A 20,676-nucleotide genomic window follows, 5' to 3' on the forward strand; every position below is an offset into this window, starting at 1 on the left:
ACTTCTGCATTCATTTAATTAAGCCTGTGCTACGCCAGCGCGTTCTTGTAATTTTTTTCTGCGCCTTTCTTCCGTCTACAGAAAGGAAAGGAAAGTGAACAAGCAAAGGAAAAAAAATAGCAGGAGTAATTGAATCGAAAACCTTCGAGAAAGAACTCTTCGCCTTCTATGCGAATTTCTTCCCCAACGCCATTTGCGCTTAGCCCATCCGGTTATACTGCAAAGGCCGTTTTCTCTCTCTCTATCTCTCTCTCTGTTCCTTTTTTTTTTAACGAGCACACCACGATATTGGACACATTGTATCTTTAGTTCATCCTGTTAAGAGCAGTTGTTTTGTCTTTTCCTCGCACTTCCTACCCCTTCTGCTTTCTTACTTTTTTTTAAGGAACACAGAACTCAGCTCATCATTACTTGCTCCTGCTTTTCTGTGCCTTTTCTTTGTTTCATATTTCTTCACTCTTTGGAACGGACCTAACCCATGACGCGTGATCATTTTTCACAACTCCGAAGGTATATACTTAGTGCGCCATATATACCAGCATGCATCATTTTCGCCCGTCCGCCCTGGTTTCCAGCATGCACCGACCGGGGTCTTGGTCGAAGTCACTATCTTCTCTGTTGTTATCTTTGATCTATGGTTAGAACACGCTAGCTTCTTGTTCGATATGTCAGATATGCTCATTTTATGTTAGTCTCAGGAAAATTCAGTTTTATTCGCGCCACCATAATAAATATTTTAAAAAAGATGAATAATTTACTTCTTACATTAAGACCCAACGCCTGTGTCCTGCCATGTTTTAAGCACGGTGCTGACACGGAGTTCAACTCCGGTGTACTAAATAAATAAGAAAAAAAGCAGCAGAAAAGAAAAAGAACGCGATCGTTACGAGTTGACAAATTATAACCGTTTTTATCCTGGTATCGTTCGGCATGATCAGACACTTTCTTATTTTTATTTCTTTTTTACTCTTTTCTTCACGCTCTTCTCTGTTCTTCTCCTACCCCGTTCTTCTCACGTTCCTCTCTTCTTGTTTCACTGCCTCTCAAATTCTGTACACAATCACATGTTCTGTTCGCGAAAAGTTTTTACAACCTATTCAGTATATTGTTTACTTTCAGCTGCATTCCTATATTGCTTATCAATCGTAAAGAACAATCGTAATAGCGACCGTTGCCGCTCTATTCCTCCTTGCATTATCGTATCAATCTTTTCCCACGTCTGTTCTTTCTTTTGCTTTTTCATTTGAATCAGATGAAGCGCTCGCGTATACTTCATGAACATTCCAAATGTTTTTTTTTTCCTCTGTATACTGCCGCTTAGATGAATCAGATTACAGGAGTGGTAGGAGAAAATATAGGCGTAGATATTTTAACGCGAGCGAATAGCTAAATCCGGAGAGCAGGATCTCGTCAGTATATACGGGTCAACAGAACGCGAAATTAAAAGCGCCCACTTTTCTTGTTTTCTTTTTCTGTTTTTTTTTTCAGCGTTTGGCCGAAAGCAAGCTGGCGAGTGGATTATGATGATTATTATTATAATGAAAACGTTTCTGTTCAAGCCTGGCTGGAAGGCCTATAGATAGGTGGACTGGGAAAGGTCGGGCACACAGTACCAAACCGTCCACCTATCATGGCTCGCCTGGCGAAAGCAAGAGCTTCGTTGTGAGAGCGTAATTCAATGCTCGCTCAGCGGTCGAAGCCTCAGAAGGCGCCTCTGCCACCTCTCTTTCTCTCTCGTTTACGCAAGACACTCGCCTTCGTGTACATCGTCGCCTATGCAAGAGGGAGCGCAACGCCCTCCTGAGATTACGCACAAGGCTGGGAATTTGTGAACACCGGGGGCAGGAGAATGGCGGAAAAGAGCTAGAACGAATAGTAATAATATTTTGTTTTACAAAAAAAAAAAACGCAGAGAGACATCGCGAAATGGGCGCGCGAGGAGCCGCAGAGGCAGGAGGAGGGTCCCTGGACGACCTCACTCGCGTGTGCCAGTGGCAAGCCGTCGCTATAGAGCGGCACAATATAACGCGCCGACGATAACGTTTCTGGGAATTCGTACGAAGCGCGCGAGAAAGCGGTACTTTAAAGAGAGAGAGAGAGAGAAAAAGAACGGCCTAGGAAGTAAAGAGAAAATGCGCATTTTCACTTGAAGCGGGAATTAATAGTGCAGCATTTGTGGGAAGGAGATGGGGACTAGGGAGCGGGCAGAAAAATGGAAGCGAAATGCTCCGCTTCCGTTACTTGCGCTATTTTCTTTTTGTTAGCTTATTTTCCGCCGGTCCTCATCTTCTAGTATGCTGTCCATCTGTGTTAGTATGTCCTACTTCCTTTTTTTCGATCATTTTATTTTTGGACGCGGGAGGACTCAGCTATAGCGAGCTTGGATTCGTAAAGTGTTTCCAATTGTAAAATCACTTTTGCTGAGGGGAAAAGAAATCTTTGTTCCTGCTGTGCGCGTTAAAAGCTCTTTGTGGCTAGTTGCGATGGGGAGACGAGTTATCCCGTGCTACTGATTGTTCTTTCTATCGTTTATAGCGTTTGTGTCTCTCTTTTTTGCGTTTCTGTCTTAAAGCAAATGTGTGTGTGTGTGTGTGTGTGTGTGTGTGTGTGTGTGTGTGTGTGTGTGTGTGTGTGTGTGTGTGTGTGTGTGTGTGTGTGTGTGTGTGTGTGTGTGTGTGTGTGTGTGTGTGTGTGTGTGGATATATATATATATATATATATATATATATATATATATATATATATATATATATATATATATATATATATATATATACTTTGGTGGGTAGTATGCCATATTAGGCGAATCTATTCGTACGTGCTTGCGTAAACACACGATGTTGGAGAAACAGCCTTCTATAAAACAAAGGTTCTTAGCATATGTCTCGTCTTTAATAGTAATCGGATGAGTGAGCTCGTTTATTCGGTATTAATTTCAAAGGAAAGCATCCGAGCTTCGCATGCGGCACGCCGGAGGCCGCATCGGAGTGAAGCTGGCGGCCAGCGGTTGTTGAACAGGCACTGCAATACGAGTGCAAGGGCGCTGTCTCACTCAGCCTCCGCCGGAGTGTGGTCGCCACGGCTGGGAGATTAGACCGCAATTTACATAGGCTCGGCAACCGAACGTCACAGCCGCGGAGACAGCGCTGTTGATAGAGACCTCATCGGGTTGTCTTCCTAACAACCATCAAACTTCCCCGAGTTGTTTCCTTCCGGTCTCTCGCTATCGGAAAGACACGCTCTCTGCACCCCTCGGGCTGCCCTTCACGACACAGGACACTACTACGTGCGCTCCTGACATTCGCCGAGGCTGTCGGCCTCGCCGACCGCCTTTAGTTCCATCACATTTCCGCGGCGTGCTGCTGTTTCTGATGCACTTTCTCTCTCTCTACTTTCATTCCCTACCCCCTATGCAGCGTGGTTGAGGTGTCCTCTGCTGAGAGACAGTTACTGCGCTGCACTTTACCCCAACCTTTCCTTCCCATCATCAAGAATATCCTTCTCTCTCTCGTGGTTTGGACCCGCGTGTCAATTAATCGGCTTCCTGTGCACGCTGAAGTTAAATAAAGATAAAGTTAACGAGTCGGTCGGGCTCATCTCGAAATAACAATTGTTCGGTAAGAGCTCGCCGAATCGCCCCCTTCGTTGCCTGAAAATAGCGAGCGCCGAGCAAATATCCGCCCATTTCCTATAACGAGCCTAAACGAGTAAGAACGGAACGGGTGTTGTAATGAGCCAATCAGACCTATATACACGCGGTAGCGGATTATTCATGAAACCGGGGGGAACAGTATATCGCGGCCCATTCTCCGCATAAGTATATAGCGGTGAATTGAAATGGAACGCGCTCATTTCCTGCTCAAACGAAACGATGCTGAGCAGCAGCGATCTTTCTCTCGTGGCCTCAACTGCGAGGCTTTCTTGCTTTTTGTTTTCCGTAATTCGTTAACCTAGCAAATGGAATGCGAACTCAATAGACAGCAGCAAAAACAGCTGCAAAAAAAATACACCGCAGATATTTCGTTGCTGCAAACCTTACAACGTACGTACGCAGCCAAGCAGCCGCGGAGATGCGCTTGCAATGTCGTCACGGAGGAGAGAGCTGCGCAGAAGTAAATACATTCTACACCATCAACGATCCATTTAGTTTTGCACGCTGCGCGAACGCGTACCGCGCGCGCTCTAATGAATAAAACATTTGGGACGGCGGTTATTCTCGAGTAAGAGTAAACGACTTGTTTGTTCAAGTCTCATAAATTCGCTCAGGCAAAAGCGTCGGTCACCAGTTGGGAAAGGGGATAGAAAATTCGTGTGTATAATATAGTAGTTGAGAAAACATCGACTTGCTGACTCTCTATACCGAGGAGTTAACCTTCGAAACCAAACAAAAAGAAAGAAAAACGCGAGGGCGATAATCTCTTCTTTATTATTATATGCTTTCGATGAGCAAAAAAGGTACGAAATTTACGCGCGTTATATACGGCCGACTCTCAATAATGGGAACCATTCTTGGCGAGCATTTGATAATGCATTGGAACTGCGCCGATGACAAACGAGTCTCTGTCGACGACTGTCGTATAACCGGTGAAAACAGACTCGTCGGGCAGCGTCGAGAGTCGTGCGCAATTTTTTATTATTATTATTGTTATTATTATTCGCGTGACAGATGGCTTCGTTGCATACCGCGGCGAGCCGAGGCTGTTTTAACTCGTTTAAGCAGCGCGTCTTTCTCCTTCAGTTAAAAGCCTTTTTTTTTCTTTTGTTGTTGCTGTGCACTCCGTGTAGTGCCTGCGTTTAGTGCGTTGCTCGATGATTAAATACGCAAGATGTAAAATGTCGACGACGCTTGAGTCAGCCTCCGAGCGTACTTCCGGGAAGGACATAAAGTGAGAGGCACTTCGCTGTGGCCCCACGGACACAGCGCGCTTACATCTACTATGGAAGAGTTTCTTTCTTTCTTTCTTTCTTTCTTTCTTTCTTTCTTTCTTTCTTTCTTTCTTTCTTTCTTTCTTTCTTTCTTTCTTTCTAAGCGAGTACACTTTGTCTCGATTCCTTCTTGTCGGCAGATTGTTGTGACATTGGCTTTCCAGATCTTCGCGTGCCGCCTGGCTTCGGATCAAGAGAGCATACTTCTTCGACAGCTACACGAAACGCGCGCTGTCGTTGAGCATAGGCCAGATTAATTTCTAGGCTTCGACAAGCTTTTCTATCAAACGCGCGAGATTAACGCGGAATAACGCGAAATGTGAAATTTAGGCGCAAAACTTGCTGGACATGGGGTGTATTTCAACTGCGTCGTCGCCAGACTAGAACCGAGTGTACTTGTACAACAAGAACAGCAGTAACAACAACAGTAATAATAACGACAAGAATAGCTTGAAGACCGACAGGAATGTGTGATAGCAAGCAACTGCACAAATGAACCTGCCTTCGCAACGTCGATGTCGGCAGGTCGTATAATTACTTCATCGCTCTTGCACGACAGCGGTTGGTACGAGAGCAGGGAATTAAGCTAAAGCTTGCGCGATGCGCTTAAACAACGCTTTTATCGTTGTTGTGTGCGAGCTCGAGTGCCGCCAGCCTCCGCCGTGTTTTCAACTCTTTTGTTCTAACGGGTTTCGTCATTTTTTCTTATCTCGATGGCGCTAATTCGACCTGCTTTTTTAGCTTGTAATTATGTTTTGAGCTTGCATCGAGGGCTAAGCTGACGAGCCAAACAACTGCAATGGCTGAGCTCGCTTGGCGTGCTCACTTGGCATGCACGCATCCGGATCGTAACGCTTGGTCGCCTGTCTAGTCAGCCTGTGCTAGCTACCACAAATACGCAAGGACGCTACTGTAACTTCGACCACGTGCCGCTATTCTGAGCTCCGCGCACCGTACAAACAAACAGGAACAGAAGCGGAAACCTTCCGTCGGTGCTCTGGCATCAAGCACACCTGCTCAAGCGCTCCTGGTAGCATTGATTGTGCACTGCTGTTTCTACGTAGGTCACGGCGCACTATGAGCCGACAACTTCGACGGGTTTATTCCAAGGCAGGCGTATATAAGCTCCTGATTCGTGTACGCTGTGTAAATACCCTGTATTTTATTGTCTCACTCTGTAGAGACAGTGTTTTCACATTCCGAGCCATTGAGCACTCACTCGCTCACTCTCAGACTCACTCACTCGCTCGCTCGCTCGCTCGCTCGCTCGCTCACTCACTCACTCACTCACTCACTCACTCACTCACTCACTCACTCACTCACTCACTCACTCACTCACTCACTCACTCACTCACTCACTCACTCACTCACTCACTCACTCACTCACTCACTCACTCATTTGTTCTCTTGTTCACTTCATTCTCATATCCTCCGAAGAAAAAAAAAGGCTGTGCTCTTAACTTTATTCCGTAACTGCGCAAAGAACAAAATGACAGGCCCCCCCTAGCGTCTGCACGCCATAGCATCATCCTCACTACTGACGGCAACTGTTTTAGGAAAACATAGGGTATCTAGTAAGGCCTCCGAGAAGCAGGGTTTCTGTTGTGTTTTGGATAACGGAGGCCACTGGTGCGATCCTGTCATTTTTGAATTCTTTACTTTCGCAACACGCGCCACGTCGCTCCAGCGCATCGCGCGCAGCAGCTGCGTGTTGTTCGCGCCACAGCGGCGCCATCAGCTGCGTTCCGCACGGGGGCGTACGCCATTCTACTTCGAATCCGTTCCACGTGTAGTCGTTAGCGCGGCAAAAACACTTCACCGACATCAGCGATGCTGCGGCCAGAGTAGCCGCCGCTTTGATCGAAAGCGTTGGCAATGTGAGTCTTTTGCAATCGTGTAGTTTCCAAACAGGCTTTTCTTTCTCACTAGATTTGTTGGAATTTTTTACGTATAGATCGTAGAAACAACCGCCAAAATGTGTCAAAGTGTAAAGTCTTTTTTGTGTTTTTACTCTGTCCTACAGCGCTGTCGGAACTTGTGTCGGCTTGCACAGTGGATTTCGACTTCTTTCGGATTCTTCGTTGCTCGCTTTGCGGTCAAGCCACTGTGTGCTCGCCTCGATGCGGGTAGCTACAAAGATACGGGCGTGTCCCTCGCTTCGTTAAAAGCAGACGGTTTCGTTCAGTAGCATACCTTTAGGTTCAGCAAGAGAGCCTAGATATATTCTATCTATTTAGGCTCTGTTGTTTTGTTATGTACGTTGCCGTCGCTGACATTATCAACACTGTTTAGTAAAGAGCGAGCAGCGTGGAAGCGCCTGCGGACTATCAGATTCACCCGGGTATCGCAGTACATTTGTGCAGATCACCGAGAACACCAATGGTTAACATGGAGCTGGCGCTGCAAATTCCGAGATTTGACGCTGTAGCCGGACCGTGTCTGTTGAGTGGTCGCACAGCTTGTCTCGTGCCAAGAGTCCACATGTTTCGTTACCTAGGCTATTACTTTCAGCATATGGCATTGTCTGCGTAGCGGTTTAAGGTAATATAAGCTGTTAACCCGAGAGGTTGAGTAATCAGCCCAAGCGTACGTGCTGTGCTTTGCAGAGAGGTGTCAGAAACGGGAGGTAAAGAAGTGATGATGGACTTATTGTTCTTTTTTTATTACGCTGACTCTTCTTAGCGAGCGCTCTTTAAGGTTTTTCGTGCCGGTTTAGGCTTTGCGCTCGTGTTTTTTTAATGCTTTAGCTTGTTGTCATCTTGTATTGCAGTGAGTGCGGTGACTCTATTGCACTGTATTTGTCACACTCATCACCTAGCACCTGGAGTAGCATGTCAGGCGAACAGGCAGGCTAACACCTCTAGCATATCATTAAATCTTGTATCCCTCCCTCCCTCCCTCCCTCCCTCCCTCCCTCCCTCCCTCCCTCCCTCCCTCCCTCCCTCCCTCTCTCTCTCTCTCTATTGTAGTGACTTTTTTTTTTAGTTCGTTACATACGTAGTTATACCACCTGCTTGATGGGCAAAACATGCAGATTTTACTTAGGCAGCTTAGAATGTGACTTTGTACCGCTCACTATGGATTAAGGTTGTATTCCATATGTTCAGTAGTTCTACACAGCCCTCTGCCTACTGATGTTCTAAACTTGTTCGATTGAAACGCACAAATTTACAGCCCGCAAGGCGAGAGGTAAGCTTGTCTTTTGCCCGATGGAGCATTTCACTTCACTTCACTTTGTTTCCTTAAAGACCCCACAAGGGGGTGTTATATTGTCTGTAGTCTCCTCTATATTGCTTTTCTGTTGAACCCATGCCTCACTGCGGTCACGAGATTAAAAACAAACTAACTAACGAATTATGTCTGGGGAGGTATTCTGCTGGAGTCCACCTAGTGGACTGTCCATTTTGGCCGCTGCTGATTGGATGCAGCTGTACGAGGGAGGAGGAGATGAGCGGCCCCAGCCAATCAGCAGCGGCCGAAATGGACAGTCCACTAGGTGGACTCTTGCAGAATACCTCCCCAGGATCCTATTGCGTACGGTAAGTGCGGAATGAATGTGCGCGTACGTGACTCGTCCATCGCAAACAACCCGACTTTAGCGAGCTGTGTTAAGAATGCGGAGGGTGCGGCACCCCCTGCAGTGCGCACCCATAGGGCGTAACGGTGGTTTGCAGCTGTTTCCGCTATGTACGCGCCACTGCAGTCATACCACGGAAAAACAAAAGAATAAAAAAAAGTATGGCGCACTCACGCGAAATTATTTTGAGCGGTTAAGCCGTATTTTAGCCGTCAGTCTCCCATTCGGATTGGAAACTGTTTACGTGTAAGTGCGCAAAGCACAGACAGCGTAACACATCCGCTTAGTATGACAAATCTGAAGCACATTTCTTTGACTCGTGTGCACGGGCACGCTGCGTGCGTGCGTGCGTGCGTGCGTGCGTGCGTGCGTGCGTGCGTGCGTGCGTGCGTGCGTGCGTGCGTGCGTGCGTGCGTGCGTGCGTGCGTGCGTGCGTGCGTGCGTGCGTGTGCGTGTGTTGTGCCACTTGAGTGACGCGGGTTACCTGACTCGTCGTGTCGTAACACCTCAGTGAATTATGTCAGACAAGTTATGTAGGCTGCGTTATGTCGCGACGGGCTATGTTCAGAATACTGTCACGAAGGGCTCGTTGTAAGAGAAAAAAGAAAAAACGTTCGTTCACCTGACAAAATCTGTTTTACTAGTTCCTACTGACCAGCAAGCTATGTGACGCCACTTATTGTGGAAGTTACGGCAGCGTAGTAACTAACATAGCTCGAGCCGCAAGATTGCAGAGGTCTGCAACAGCTCCCCAAACGACAGTTGGGGAGCTGTTGTTAGACCTGTTATGGGACATATAATGCGAAAGCATTATATGTCCCATGAGGCAGAAAAGGTGGTGTTGTAGGCAACAAGTAGTAATAATCAGGGACGTCATCATCGTCTTGTATGACGTCAGTTGTAATAAACAATTAAAGTTAGAACAAGTTAGAATAAGGTGACTTAAGGCGGAGTAAACTGAATTAGGCGAAGTAAAGGGAATGGAGGGGAATTAAAGTAAATTAAGGTGGATTAAAGTAGATTACGGTAGATTAAGGTTGGCACAAATTGAGCAAGGTGTACTAAGGTGGATTAAGGCGGATTAAAGTAGATTATGGCGGATTAAGGTTGGTATAAGTTGGAGCAAGGTGAAGTAAGGTGTATCAAGGTCGAGTTGTGACGGACACGGCACAATGTACGACGTTATATGTCATGGACACAACCAATTAATTAGAGAAGTCATAATGCTTTCGCATTCAAATCACGTAAGGATACTTAAGTGACTGTCAATTTTTTCACCTCTGCTTCAAGTGCAGACCTGTAGAAGGTGTAATGAAAGAGCTCAATCAGCGTGCACTTGAATACATAAAAAAATGCATTGTGGCGTTTGAAATGCCTGAACTGCACTGTAGGTTGTAAGTGACGCCGTAGTGGAGGTCTGCGGATTAATTTCGAACACCTCGGGTTCTTTAACGTGCACGGCACACGAGCGTCTTTACATTCTGCCCCCATCGGAACGCTGTTGCCGCAGCATGGAATCGAAGAAAATGCAGAGCACAAGCTAACCATTGGTACATTACGTTTGTTTGTTTGTTTGTTTGTTTGAAGCACAGCGCCCGATATATGTGCACGATGCGCGCTGGCCCAGTTTAGTTTCACGGCGGCGATAACGCGTTGTGTATAGCGTTTCAATCGCGTGCTTTGCCTGACACGCGGAGGACACGCAAGCGCGAAGGCCTATTTTTACTGCCTCGGGCCCATAATTTTACCGTTTCGACTTGCGGCAATGTTCACTATAGCATTTCCCGTTTCCTCACTATACGGCCTCAGCGAGAGCCCGTCTGTGACTAGCCGTTAAACGTTACAGTATACAGCATTTTGTATCGTGCAGCGTCGTACGATAATACAGCGTCGCGAGGAGTATATAGGCTATACCACCACACGGGAGAGGAGGAAAAAAAAAGGTAAATCGTGGCACAATCGTCGCGGAAAGTGTAACGGCTCCTTTATCTGCGCAATCGTTGAACGTAACACGCGCGCACGTATTGTTGTCACCGATACGCGCGTTGAGCTGTAAGCTGTTCGTGCATCAAGCGCGAACCTCCTTTTACGACGCGTTTTTTTTTATTTATTTTTATTTTTCACGACAGGCGGAGCGAAGAAAAAGAAAATAGTGGCGATAGTAAAGCGGCACTTTGCGTCGTTGCGTCGTCTTTCGTTTATGGGCGCCTCCTATATAATACGATCGCGGAAGCGACGGGTTGACCGTTGGCCCCGATTTGCCGTGGCAACTCACTCGTTTCCCTGTATACTCGACGCACCATTTTGTCGCTACTAAGACGTCCGCTGCGGGATGACCTACGTAAAATCAGAGTCCATTAAAAAAATTGCGTGGTTTAACGTCCGCAAACGGCACAGTGCGTTACGAAGGCACGCCGGATTAGTTTTGAGAGCTTTACCCAAAGCATGCTATACACGGGTACACACGAGCGTCTCTGCATAACGCCTCCATCGAATTGTGGCTGCCGCGAGCTGGAGGATTACACCCTACCTCGTTAGATAATACATATCTTAACATAACTGATAAAAATGTAGTAGTAATGTGGCTTAAAGAATAGTTTACCTCTTTCTCTCTCTCTTTCTTCTTTTGCATGTTTTATGGCATATTAATTCCTTTAGCGCAATAAGACCAACCTATAAGCAATTCCATAAATGTAATGTCAAACCTTTCTTAACTTGAAACTTCGTTATCATTGTCCAGTTAAGGCGGAAGAACAAAGTACGTAGTCGCGTGCGTCCACGTGCCCAATGTCGCCACGGGGGCAGCACTTTACTCATTCATGGGTGACGCTCGACCGCGGGTCATCCGCAGGAATGTGTGATGCTACTTCAGCCTGTGTCGTGTCTAGTTAAATAGCGATTACAACCTTTCTGTGGAACGTTCTTTAAATGCTCATTCCTCCCATCGTGAAACCTTTGCGCTCATCATAATGTCTTCTTTGTCGATGGCGCTCACTCGCCTTCCTCGCCCCCCCCCCCCCCCCCCGGCCACCACCCACGGCTTTAAATTTAGACACTACATTTCCGTATAACGTCGTCTATACAGTAAATCCGTGCTCCTATTTGCGATATTTCCAATAGATAATTTATATACTTTAAATTCGCTGCGCGGGAACGCAAGGGAGCCTCTTCTTCCAGCGACGCATTTTCGCAGTGCGGCTCTCGAAAGAGCCACGAACTCCTTTAATACACATAGCGACTGCGTCGCTGCGGCAGAGAGTATTATAGGCATAAATTGCATTTAAAGTTTTCGAATGTCAAGTCTGGGACCGGGTATCGTTCTCTTAGTCGGCGTTCCTGCTTTTGGTTAAATCTCGTTGCCACGAGAGTTTTTCTTTTTTGAATCTTTTTTTCCCATCTTCTCCATCTAATATGAAGAACTACGTGAATGACTCAAGCAATATGTGTGGAATGTGGAATGTTTCGCACGTATCTCTTTCAAGTCGGCTGCTATATGGCAGCAAGCTTCATGCTGCAATTGGCTTCCTAATGTATCTTAGCGAGTTGGAAACCTGTCGTCGTCGCTCAAGTGACCTATGTTATAGCATTGCACCACTTTGCGTAAACTTCACTGGCCGAGTAAATATAAGAGCACTAGCTTTTTTTTTCTTTTTTTTTTAATCGCTCGGAAAGGCAGCACCGTAAGAATTTTTTCCCACTTAGCATATTACTCATTTACATAGGAGGTTAAAGGGACACTATAAAGAGAAAAATTATTTCTTCTTTATCAGTAAATTGTGCTTCTAGAATATCAAAAAGAGCTCTCGTGCCAAGATAAGATGTTTAGCAAGCCAGAAAGAGCGCAATAACAAAATATGGGTGGCGTTCCCGCGCCATGGCTGGCTAGCTGTGACGTCATTGATTTTGACAGCGTCTTGTAGGGCCTAGTTAATTATTTAGCGGTAAAGATAGATTACATTGTGTTGTATAAAGGAGGCAAAGATTGAACATGGCGAGCTTCAGGGACATTTGCTGAGCCAACACGGAGTGACGTGCCGGCGTTGGGGATTCAGCGCGAAGTTCAAGAAACTGAAACCATGACCTTCATTTTCTCTTGTACTAATCTACATATTATTTCAAAATTAACGACAACGGAGTTTTAAAGGAACGCTTTATCGTGGTAAACTGATCTAGTGTTTTCCCCATTAATTAGGTTAGGTTGTCAAGTTTCGCTGAATAGTTACCAGATGCTACTACTCCCGCAAGTCCCTTTCCTACTCAATTCCTCTGCCTTACTGTCATTCTTGATGATCTGTCAGATATTCACAAGGCTTAATGACGTTTCTGTTGTTGTTGCTATTGCTGTTGCTGCAGGCTTAGGAAAAGGATTCTACTTAAATTGAGGACGACGCAACAAGCTATGGAAAGAAGAATGATGGGTGTAACGTTAAGGGATAAGAAAAGAGCAGATTGGGTGAGGGAACAAACGCGAGTTAATGACATCTTTGTTGAAATCAAGAAAAAGAAATGGGCATGCGCAGGACTTGTAATGAGGAGGGAAGATAACCGATGGTCGTTATGGGTTACGGACTGAATTCCAAGGGAAGGGGAGCGTAGCAGGGGGCGGCAGAAAGTTAGGTGGGCGGGTGAGATTAAGTTTGCAGGGACAAGATGGCCACAATTAGTACTTGACCGCGGTAGTTGGAGAAGTATAGGAGAGATCTTTTCCCTGCAGTGGGTGTAACCAGGATGATGATGATGATCATGATGATGCTCATGATCATGATCGTTGCTGCTTTTGTTGCTGTTGCAGTTGTTGGCGGCGGTGGTGGTCGTGTTCTCTTTTTCTCTCCTTCAATTTGTCGCACTGATTTGGCTGGAGAAGTTATATATGTACGTCTGTTTTGGGGGGTGAAAAAATAAATAATTTAAGATCTTCTCAGCGCGCTCGTTTTCAACGTCTAATTTGCTCTTTGCTGCTTTGAATGCTTTGAAATGTTACTCGTAGTAAGTTGATATAACGGTCTGAACGCGCGACCTGCGAAGAACTTGTTGCTTGTGTATATCATACTGCTCGGGGCTCAGTCTTAAAAGGTCAAGGTGCCGACACGAATTCCTAGCGCGTCAACGCTACGAACTTGTGACGTTAATCTTGGGTTCTCGTTTTTTTTTTTTTTTTACATTGTCTCGAGGCGTATCAAGAAAGTATTCGAGCTCTCTCGCTCATATATATATATATATATATATATATATATACGGGCACACACAAGTTGCGCTTATTCATCCGTTTTGTTGTATTGCTCGTCTAATACTTTCATTTCAATAACACTTTCGCGCGACGTTATCCACAAAACATTAACGCCTAATAAATACCAGGAGCCGTGTACATTTGCGGTTTACATTTTAATGCATTTTCATTAGGAATCTCAATGTAGAAAGAAGTGTATATATAATTCAAATTTCAAATTGCTTCGGAACTTATTTAAATGTCGCCACTCGTGTTTATCGATTAAGATTTTTTGTAACATACGTCTTCCTTTTTTGTTCAGTTACCATATAAATTCGTGTTCTGACATTCTGATCTTTTTTTAATTATGCGTTTCCGTGTTCTTAAATTGGTTTCGCAATTCACTTCAGACAGATAAAGCAAAAAGAAACGAAGCAATAAATTATTCGCTCAGGAATTACCTTGCGAGCGAAAGAGAGAGAGAAATGCAAAGGAAAGACAGGGAGGTTAACCAGAGATTATCTCCGGTTGGCTACCCTGTACTGGGGGAGGGGCAAGGGGATGTAATAGGTGAGAAAGAAAGAAAGATAAAAAGGAAAAAAAAAACCTAAGCACACACACGCACGTACACACGAACTATTTCTGTGGGCACTGTCACGCAGCCCGCAAAGGCGTTCCTAGTCTTACGCAGTGTCACCGTACAGTCCTACGTCACACAGTGTACAGTCACAATTTGTCAGAAAGTTCTGTGTCTTTCAAGTATCGCAGCAGCGCCTTCATAGCGGATCGCGCTGATGTTCGCGTAGGCGAGGTTCCAAGGATCTTGTTTTCTGTCATTGGGCGCTTGGCTAGTTTGTCTAAGGGGGCTGAGAGGACTGCTCTTTGTGGGTTAAAACGAGAGCACTGACAAAGAAGATGCTCGATCGTTTCGTTGCACCCGCAGAGGAGCGCAAGAGTTTTCATTGCTCACAATATGTCTGGCAAAGCATCGTCATCGTTTCTCAAAGGCCCACCTCGCCAGCGTGCGCACTTTCAAGTTGCCGACACATCTTGCGTATTGTAAGTATATAAGTGCTCGTTCGAGTATCTATAACTATAAGGGGGTTATCTCTAATTAAGCGATTATCTCTAGTTAAGCAGTGGTAGGAGGTATTACGGTTCCATGTTTTGTGAAATGCAACTCGTGACAACTTGCCGTTACTTAGGGTTCTGCGCTCATCGATACGGCTATTTCGCTGGTGTAGTACGCATAGCGTCGTCATAGCAATTGCCTTGGGTTGCAACTGCGATAGTTGATCACTCCAACGCCACCGATTGGTTTGTTTTGACTGATTTCCCTACAGAAAATGGCGCATGCGTATACTGTGTGGTGTATTGGCCAAGAATTTGCGAGAATTTCGAATGTCCTCTGTCTGAACATGGCGAGTCGTTCTCCTTTACAGCTACGCGAATCACTCGCACGGGCTCCACCGAATGCAAACGGTATTGCGGCTTGCTTAAGATTGCCGCGAGTTTCGTCAACCACTGAGCCTGTTCACTCTTTTTCCACGAAGGGAGAGTGCATCGCCAGAGAGTCAAATGGTGCTTTCGATGTCTCAACGGATCGAATAAGTCAGTCTTGCAAATTCGTGCAATCAAGCGTGACGGTATAGGTGCCGAAAGTCATCTGGTGTAGGCTGCCCGAGCGTGTTAACCTCTCCAGCTTGCATTACAGAATACTCCCCGTAAACACTAGCTTAGATCACTACGCGTGCGCGTACATTTGTACGCCCGAACAATATATGCTAGGGCCGTTCATTGCTTGGCTACGTTGAGTAAACAACGCTAAGACGCGATCCACGCCGTAAAGATCGGCAGGATAGCGCGTCGTCTTGAGGACATTTTCTCGCTCCTGTTCTGATGCCGTTTATCGTTATGTACAGCCAGGAAGCGACCGGCTCAAGCAACATCACCATTCAGACGTGCAAAATATGTGCTTGCGTATGCACGAAACGTCTTCCCATAACTGGCCTGGGAATCTGCATTGCGCTAATCCACGAGCCTCCATCGAACCCATTATTTACCTGTACGTGCCTACGCCTGATCATCTAAGGCTTACCCATGAGTGTGGTGGCCACAAGCATAACCTCCGTGCCTTTCGTTTTCTTTCTCTACCTCTCTTTCGCTCTCTGAGAGTGTCACAGCGTCCCTGCTCATTATGCACGAGTATCACGCTGCTTAAGCACGCTAAGAAGCTCGCTGTTAACGCACGCAGACCAGCACTATTTAGGGGAGGGCAGGGTGGGGTGGGGGGTGAGAGGGGGGGAAACAGAGAGAGCAACAGGAGAAAGAAGTCCCACCTTTTCTTTTATCTTCGATCCCTTATGGGTATTGTCCTTCCCTCCCTGGACCTCGGACACTTGGCGTATTTACGACAGCCTATCCTCTGTCCCCCATCCCTCGTCGACCGTTACGATGGCGCTATCAGGCAAGGCAACGAACGCTCGACCACTGCCCTTTCCTTTCCCTAACGTGCAGCTTTCTTTTTCGGCCAGTTTACAGCCGCGCACACCTGGACGAAGGAGAGCCGTAAAGAGCGACCACGTGGTCGCGACGGGCTTCGGCTGGCGGCGTTTGCTTTGTCTCGTTTTGGGATCGCTCCAAATGGAACCACCCCGTCCTGGAGCTATTCACGCAATCCAACCCCCTCCCCCCCACACCCCCTTTCGCCCCACCGTCTCACTCTTTAGCGCGCGCACGCTTATTGCATCCTCGCAGAGTAACCGCGTAAAACGGCCTTGCGCAAGAACGACAAAAAGAGAATAACGACAGCGCGAGGAGCAGAACCGAACAGCCATTGGCCCGGTCGCATTTATTCGTGCCTGTCGCGGTCGGTATAGCGTGTGTCCGTGCGACGGTGAGAAAACTGTCTTATAGGTCCCGGATGTTGCCAGTAAATAACTCTTACTGCATTCGAAAAAAAAAAAAGGCCACAAACAACATCTCTCCCGCCTAGAGCTCGAAAGAAACATTTGATCTTCTGGATGCGCTCTATGGACACTTTTCTTGTTTTGTTTTGTTTTGTTTTAGGGGGGGAGGGCACATTGCTTTATGACGTTTCCTTCTGTTTCTTCTCCTATAGGTAGGCATGATATTTTTTCCGGCGTGTACACTTGAATCCAGCTGAATGTGCGAACTCAGCGAGTCTTGTCCAAGTGTGTCCCATAGTTTTCACTTTGTAGCCTTAAAGGGACACTAAAGGTTAATATTAAGTCAAAGTGGACTGTTGAAATACCATTCCAGAAACCTCGAAACGCTTGTTTCATGCGAAGAGGAGACTTATTTTAAGAGAAAATGCGTTCTGAAGCGTCCGCGTACCTATAGCGCAGTTCAAATCGCCCGCCCTCCGATCGAGGAGTGGTGACGTCATGATCTCATAGTGACTTTGCGCCGTTGGTGAGTAAAACGGCGCCCGCCATGGTGCCTGGAGACGGCGCTGCGGCTTTTCTGTGCAAAACGCAAACGCGCAGCCAGAAACAGAGCCAAGACAGAACCGACAGCAGCGCGAAAGCGGAACTATGGTGGCTAGCGGAAGGGAAAGCGCGCGACGATAAGCTGCTGCTTCATTTTATGACGCCAACATTGACGCTCGTTGCAATGGACGACCCTGACAACGACACATTGGTTCGCGATGTTGGGCTCGACTTCAGCGATTTAAGCACTGATGAACGTGACCTGCTGCTGAGAGCTCCCGCTGCCGGCGTCGTTGCGCACTACTACGACGGCAATTGTATGTCATGGCGTACATATTCGCACATTTGTAGCTTTTTCTTTGTTAAAACCAAATACCGCACTCACCGCCCCGTCTTCGACCTGCAGTTGTTCTTGTGCTTCAGAGAATGCAGGCAAGATCGACGGAACAGCGCTACGGGAAAGTATTGCTTTGAAAGGCATTCCACACGTCTTCAGCAAGTCGGCGTTGAACTCATAATCCTCTGGACGAAAGTGCAGTGAGCACCACACTATGCAATTTTTCGGCTCTTTGCCAAAGCGCTGTGGCAGAGGTACGGAACTTAACCACTTCAAATGGAGAGGTTCACTCGTTGGCACACAGTGGTAAGTAACGTTGGATTCGCCGCTGCAACTGCCCTTGGCCAAGTTCCGCCGACCATTCGCGCATCCCACGACATCACATGGACGTGGCATTCTCGCTGCTTGTTCCAAATGCAAGTTTCGCCAGCCAGCAGAACCAGCGCAGCACGACGCGATAACGAAACAACTGAAACTCCAAAGCGCACGCAGCGCAGAGTCGAGCGCGCAGTCGAGCGAAAACGAAACCTCTCGACCACCCATACTACTGAATGGTAACGTCAAAACGTTATTTTTTCTTAGAATCGAATAGAAGTAGACAAGTAGCATTTTCTTCCGTCTTATAACCTAATGAAATGATCTTTTTAATACGAGTAGTTGAGTACTAGTGACATAAGTTATGATGACGAGTGCCTTCGTCATCGGCCTAGTACCGGAATGTCGCTGGGGAGTCTCGGTTACTAATTTCTCGGTTACTAAAGCCTCTGTTCGCGATTATATTGACGCCTTAGACGTTCCAGAGCATTGCTTTATCACTTTACCTTGATTTCATAGTAACCTTTAGCGTCCCTTTAAACAGTAGTACCTCGCGACATACAACGGGTCTGAGTGCGTTGGTTTGTACATTTATGGTTCTGGTTTACACGCGTGGGGTCAAGCTGCACGACAAATAAGAGTCTTCAAGAAACCATTATGCGTTTCGATAATTATAAAAATTTCTGTCCTTTTCTTTAATTTTATTGAGTATACGCGCATACATATGCGAGTTTCCCGGAGCCATTAGTGTAGAAGTATTCGATTTAATACCGTTAACAGCAAAATAATAAAAAAATATAGCAAATGTAGCGCTTTCACGCTTCGCGATGAGTTTTCACTGAAGGAAGTCCGCAGTTTAACTTTTGGAATGCCTCCAGTGTTTAATTACTCCTGCTACAACTTTTCCGGCGCCAACATGCATGCAGCTGTGCAATTTTCTCAATGACAAGAGGGCTGCACTATTGCATTATTATGTGCGTTCGTGTATACATGGGCTTCACTGAGCGATGGATATCCCATCCGTTGTTTTAATACAATGAAGCGAAGAAAAGAAATAGGAAACTTGAATTTATTGTCTTCACGTCCCACATGATGGAAAACAGCCAGTTGGGCGAGTTGGTTGAGCATTTCGAGTGTGTGAACGCGCAACGTGGACGAAAGATGCAGTACGTGTTTCTCGTCTCTCTCTCTCTCTCTCTCTCTCTCTCTCTCTCTCTCTCTCTCTCTCTCTCTCTCTCTCTCTCTCTCTCTCTCTCGTCTAGGTCTGTTTAGCGCATTTACATGCTCGCAATGGCGCTGTTTCAACGTGTTCCCACACCAACTCGCCCATGTCTCCCTACTTTTGCAAATTCGTCTGCGTGTATTACCGAAACAACACTTGGAAATCTTGCTACACCTCCATTCTCTGCATGCCAGCCTCCACTTCCCGCGTTCTGCTGCAATCGCGGTATCGGCCCGCCTGCGAGCTATGCAATTTCGCTCAGTGAGGGCGTCAGGTTACAACATTTCTGATGTCCCAACACCCGTGTCGTCGCCTATTTGACCGGTCAAACTTCTCGTTCTTCGGCAATTCAGCAGACGAGCAGGCGCATCTCGCAACGCACACCTTTCCCCTTCTCGACAGATAACTGAGCGTTTCTCGCTTCTCAGCCTGCTCCCTTCCCCCGATCCTTCGTTCGCTCCCAACCCGTCTTCAGCGGTAACAAGCGAGAGGTCGTGGCGTTAAGGACAAATAGGAACAAATGCCGTGTGCTCACGCGCAGCTTTATGAGGGCGTTACACATGGCACACGCAAGTGGCTACCGGCGGTGCGGGAAAGCACGGGCCAATGCCCCGCATTATCGCTGCGCCCCTGCTCGTCTTCCCTATGTATACGGCTGATTCCCCACGTTGGTAGCTTTTCCTGTGCGGGTCAAGGAGGCTGGCGGGATGTTGCAAGGCGGCTCCGTTCGGCTCCCGGCCAATTGCGCTAGCCAGCGCGTCTTTCTGTTCTCCCTGAGGACGCTCATTTGGCCAGCTCCATTTAGAGCGTCCCTCGCCTCTTCCTCCTCCCCCTCCTCCTCCTCCTTCTCCTCCTATTATCTGTCGATGCGCGCAACGCGACTGCTAGCTTTCCCAAACCGTGGCCGCTCCCGCAGCCTCTTTTGAGTCAGCTGCCCATATTGCCGTTCTAGGGAAGGCAAGAAAGGATTGCCGACACCTAAGTGGGCCTCGGGAGCTAACGCGTTCGACGTGCCGCCCGCACGTTTGCTCTCCAGTCTGCGTGCAGCGTGTCGACACGTGTATACCGACGCATCGGTTGCTCCGAAGCGTTTCGCTCTAAGGATCGAGGGTTGCGTCTTCAGGCGGTGCAAATAGCCGACTTAATGATGGCAGATCTGGCTTCGGCGTCGCAGCAGCTAACGCGGTTGACGTGCGAATCTGCGTCGCAGTTCGCGCGTTCGCGTCGACGTGCCGCGAAGGTTGCGTTGGAACGCTGGCTAGAGTGCGCGCACAATTGATTCTGCAGGTGCAGCAAATGTCCGATTTGACGATGGCAAAGTGGCTTTAATCAGTGCCTCTGCAGCAAGCGCACATCGAGGTGCGCCTTTGCGCAACAGTCTAGACCGGCCGTGTGTCGAAATTGGTTGATGCGAAGTTGCAGCAACAGAATTGGCTCAAATGCAAGCGGTTTCTTCGTCAGATGGCGTAAGCAGACAGCATTAAATGGAACATTACACAGGCGTACTAGCAAGTAACTAAGTTTCACAGTGAACGAAGAGGCGCTATGCAAGAAATGGCGCAGAATTGAAATTTGGTAGACAATGTCAGTTTGTCTTGCGCGCCAGGCCTCCGTGATGTCGTAAGCTCTCGAAATCTTTGA

The 20,676-nt window shown here is 47.1% G+C and overlaps 1 protein-coding gene across 1 annotated transcript in view; it reads left to right on the forward strand.

The window, feature by feature from the left end:
• Window positions 1–6,678: 6,678 nt before the first annotated feature.
• The window catches only part of LOC142579353 (uncharacterized), a 70,548-nt gene continuing 56,550 nt past the window's right edge, over window positions 6,679–20,676 (forward strand). The window contains exon 1 of the mRNA XM_075689450.1: window positions 6,679–6,803. Coding sequence (XP_075545565.1) covers window positions 6,802–6,803 — 2 coding nt within the window. The 5' untranslated portion in view covers window positions 6,679–6,801. The remainder of the gene's footprint in view (window positions 6,804–20,676) is intronic.

This window comes from Dermacentor variabilis, chromosome 4 (assembly GCF_050947875.1).
Source record: "Dermacentor variabilis isolate Ectoservices chromosome 4, ASM5094787v1, whole genome shotgun sequence".
Taxonomy (NCBI): Eukaryota; Metazoa; Arthropoda; class Arachnida; order Ixodida; family Ixodidae; genus Dermacentor; species Dermacentor variabilis.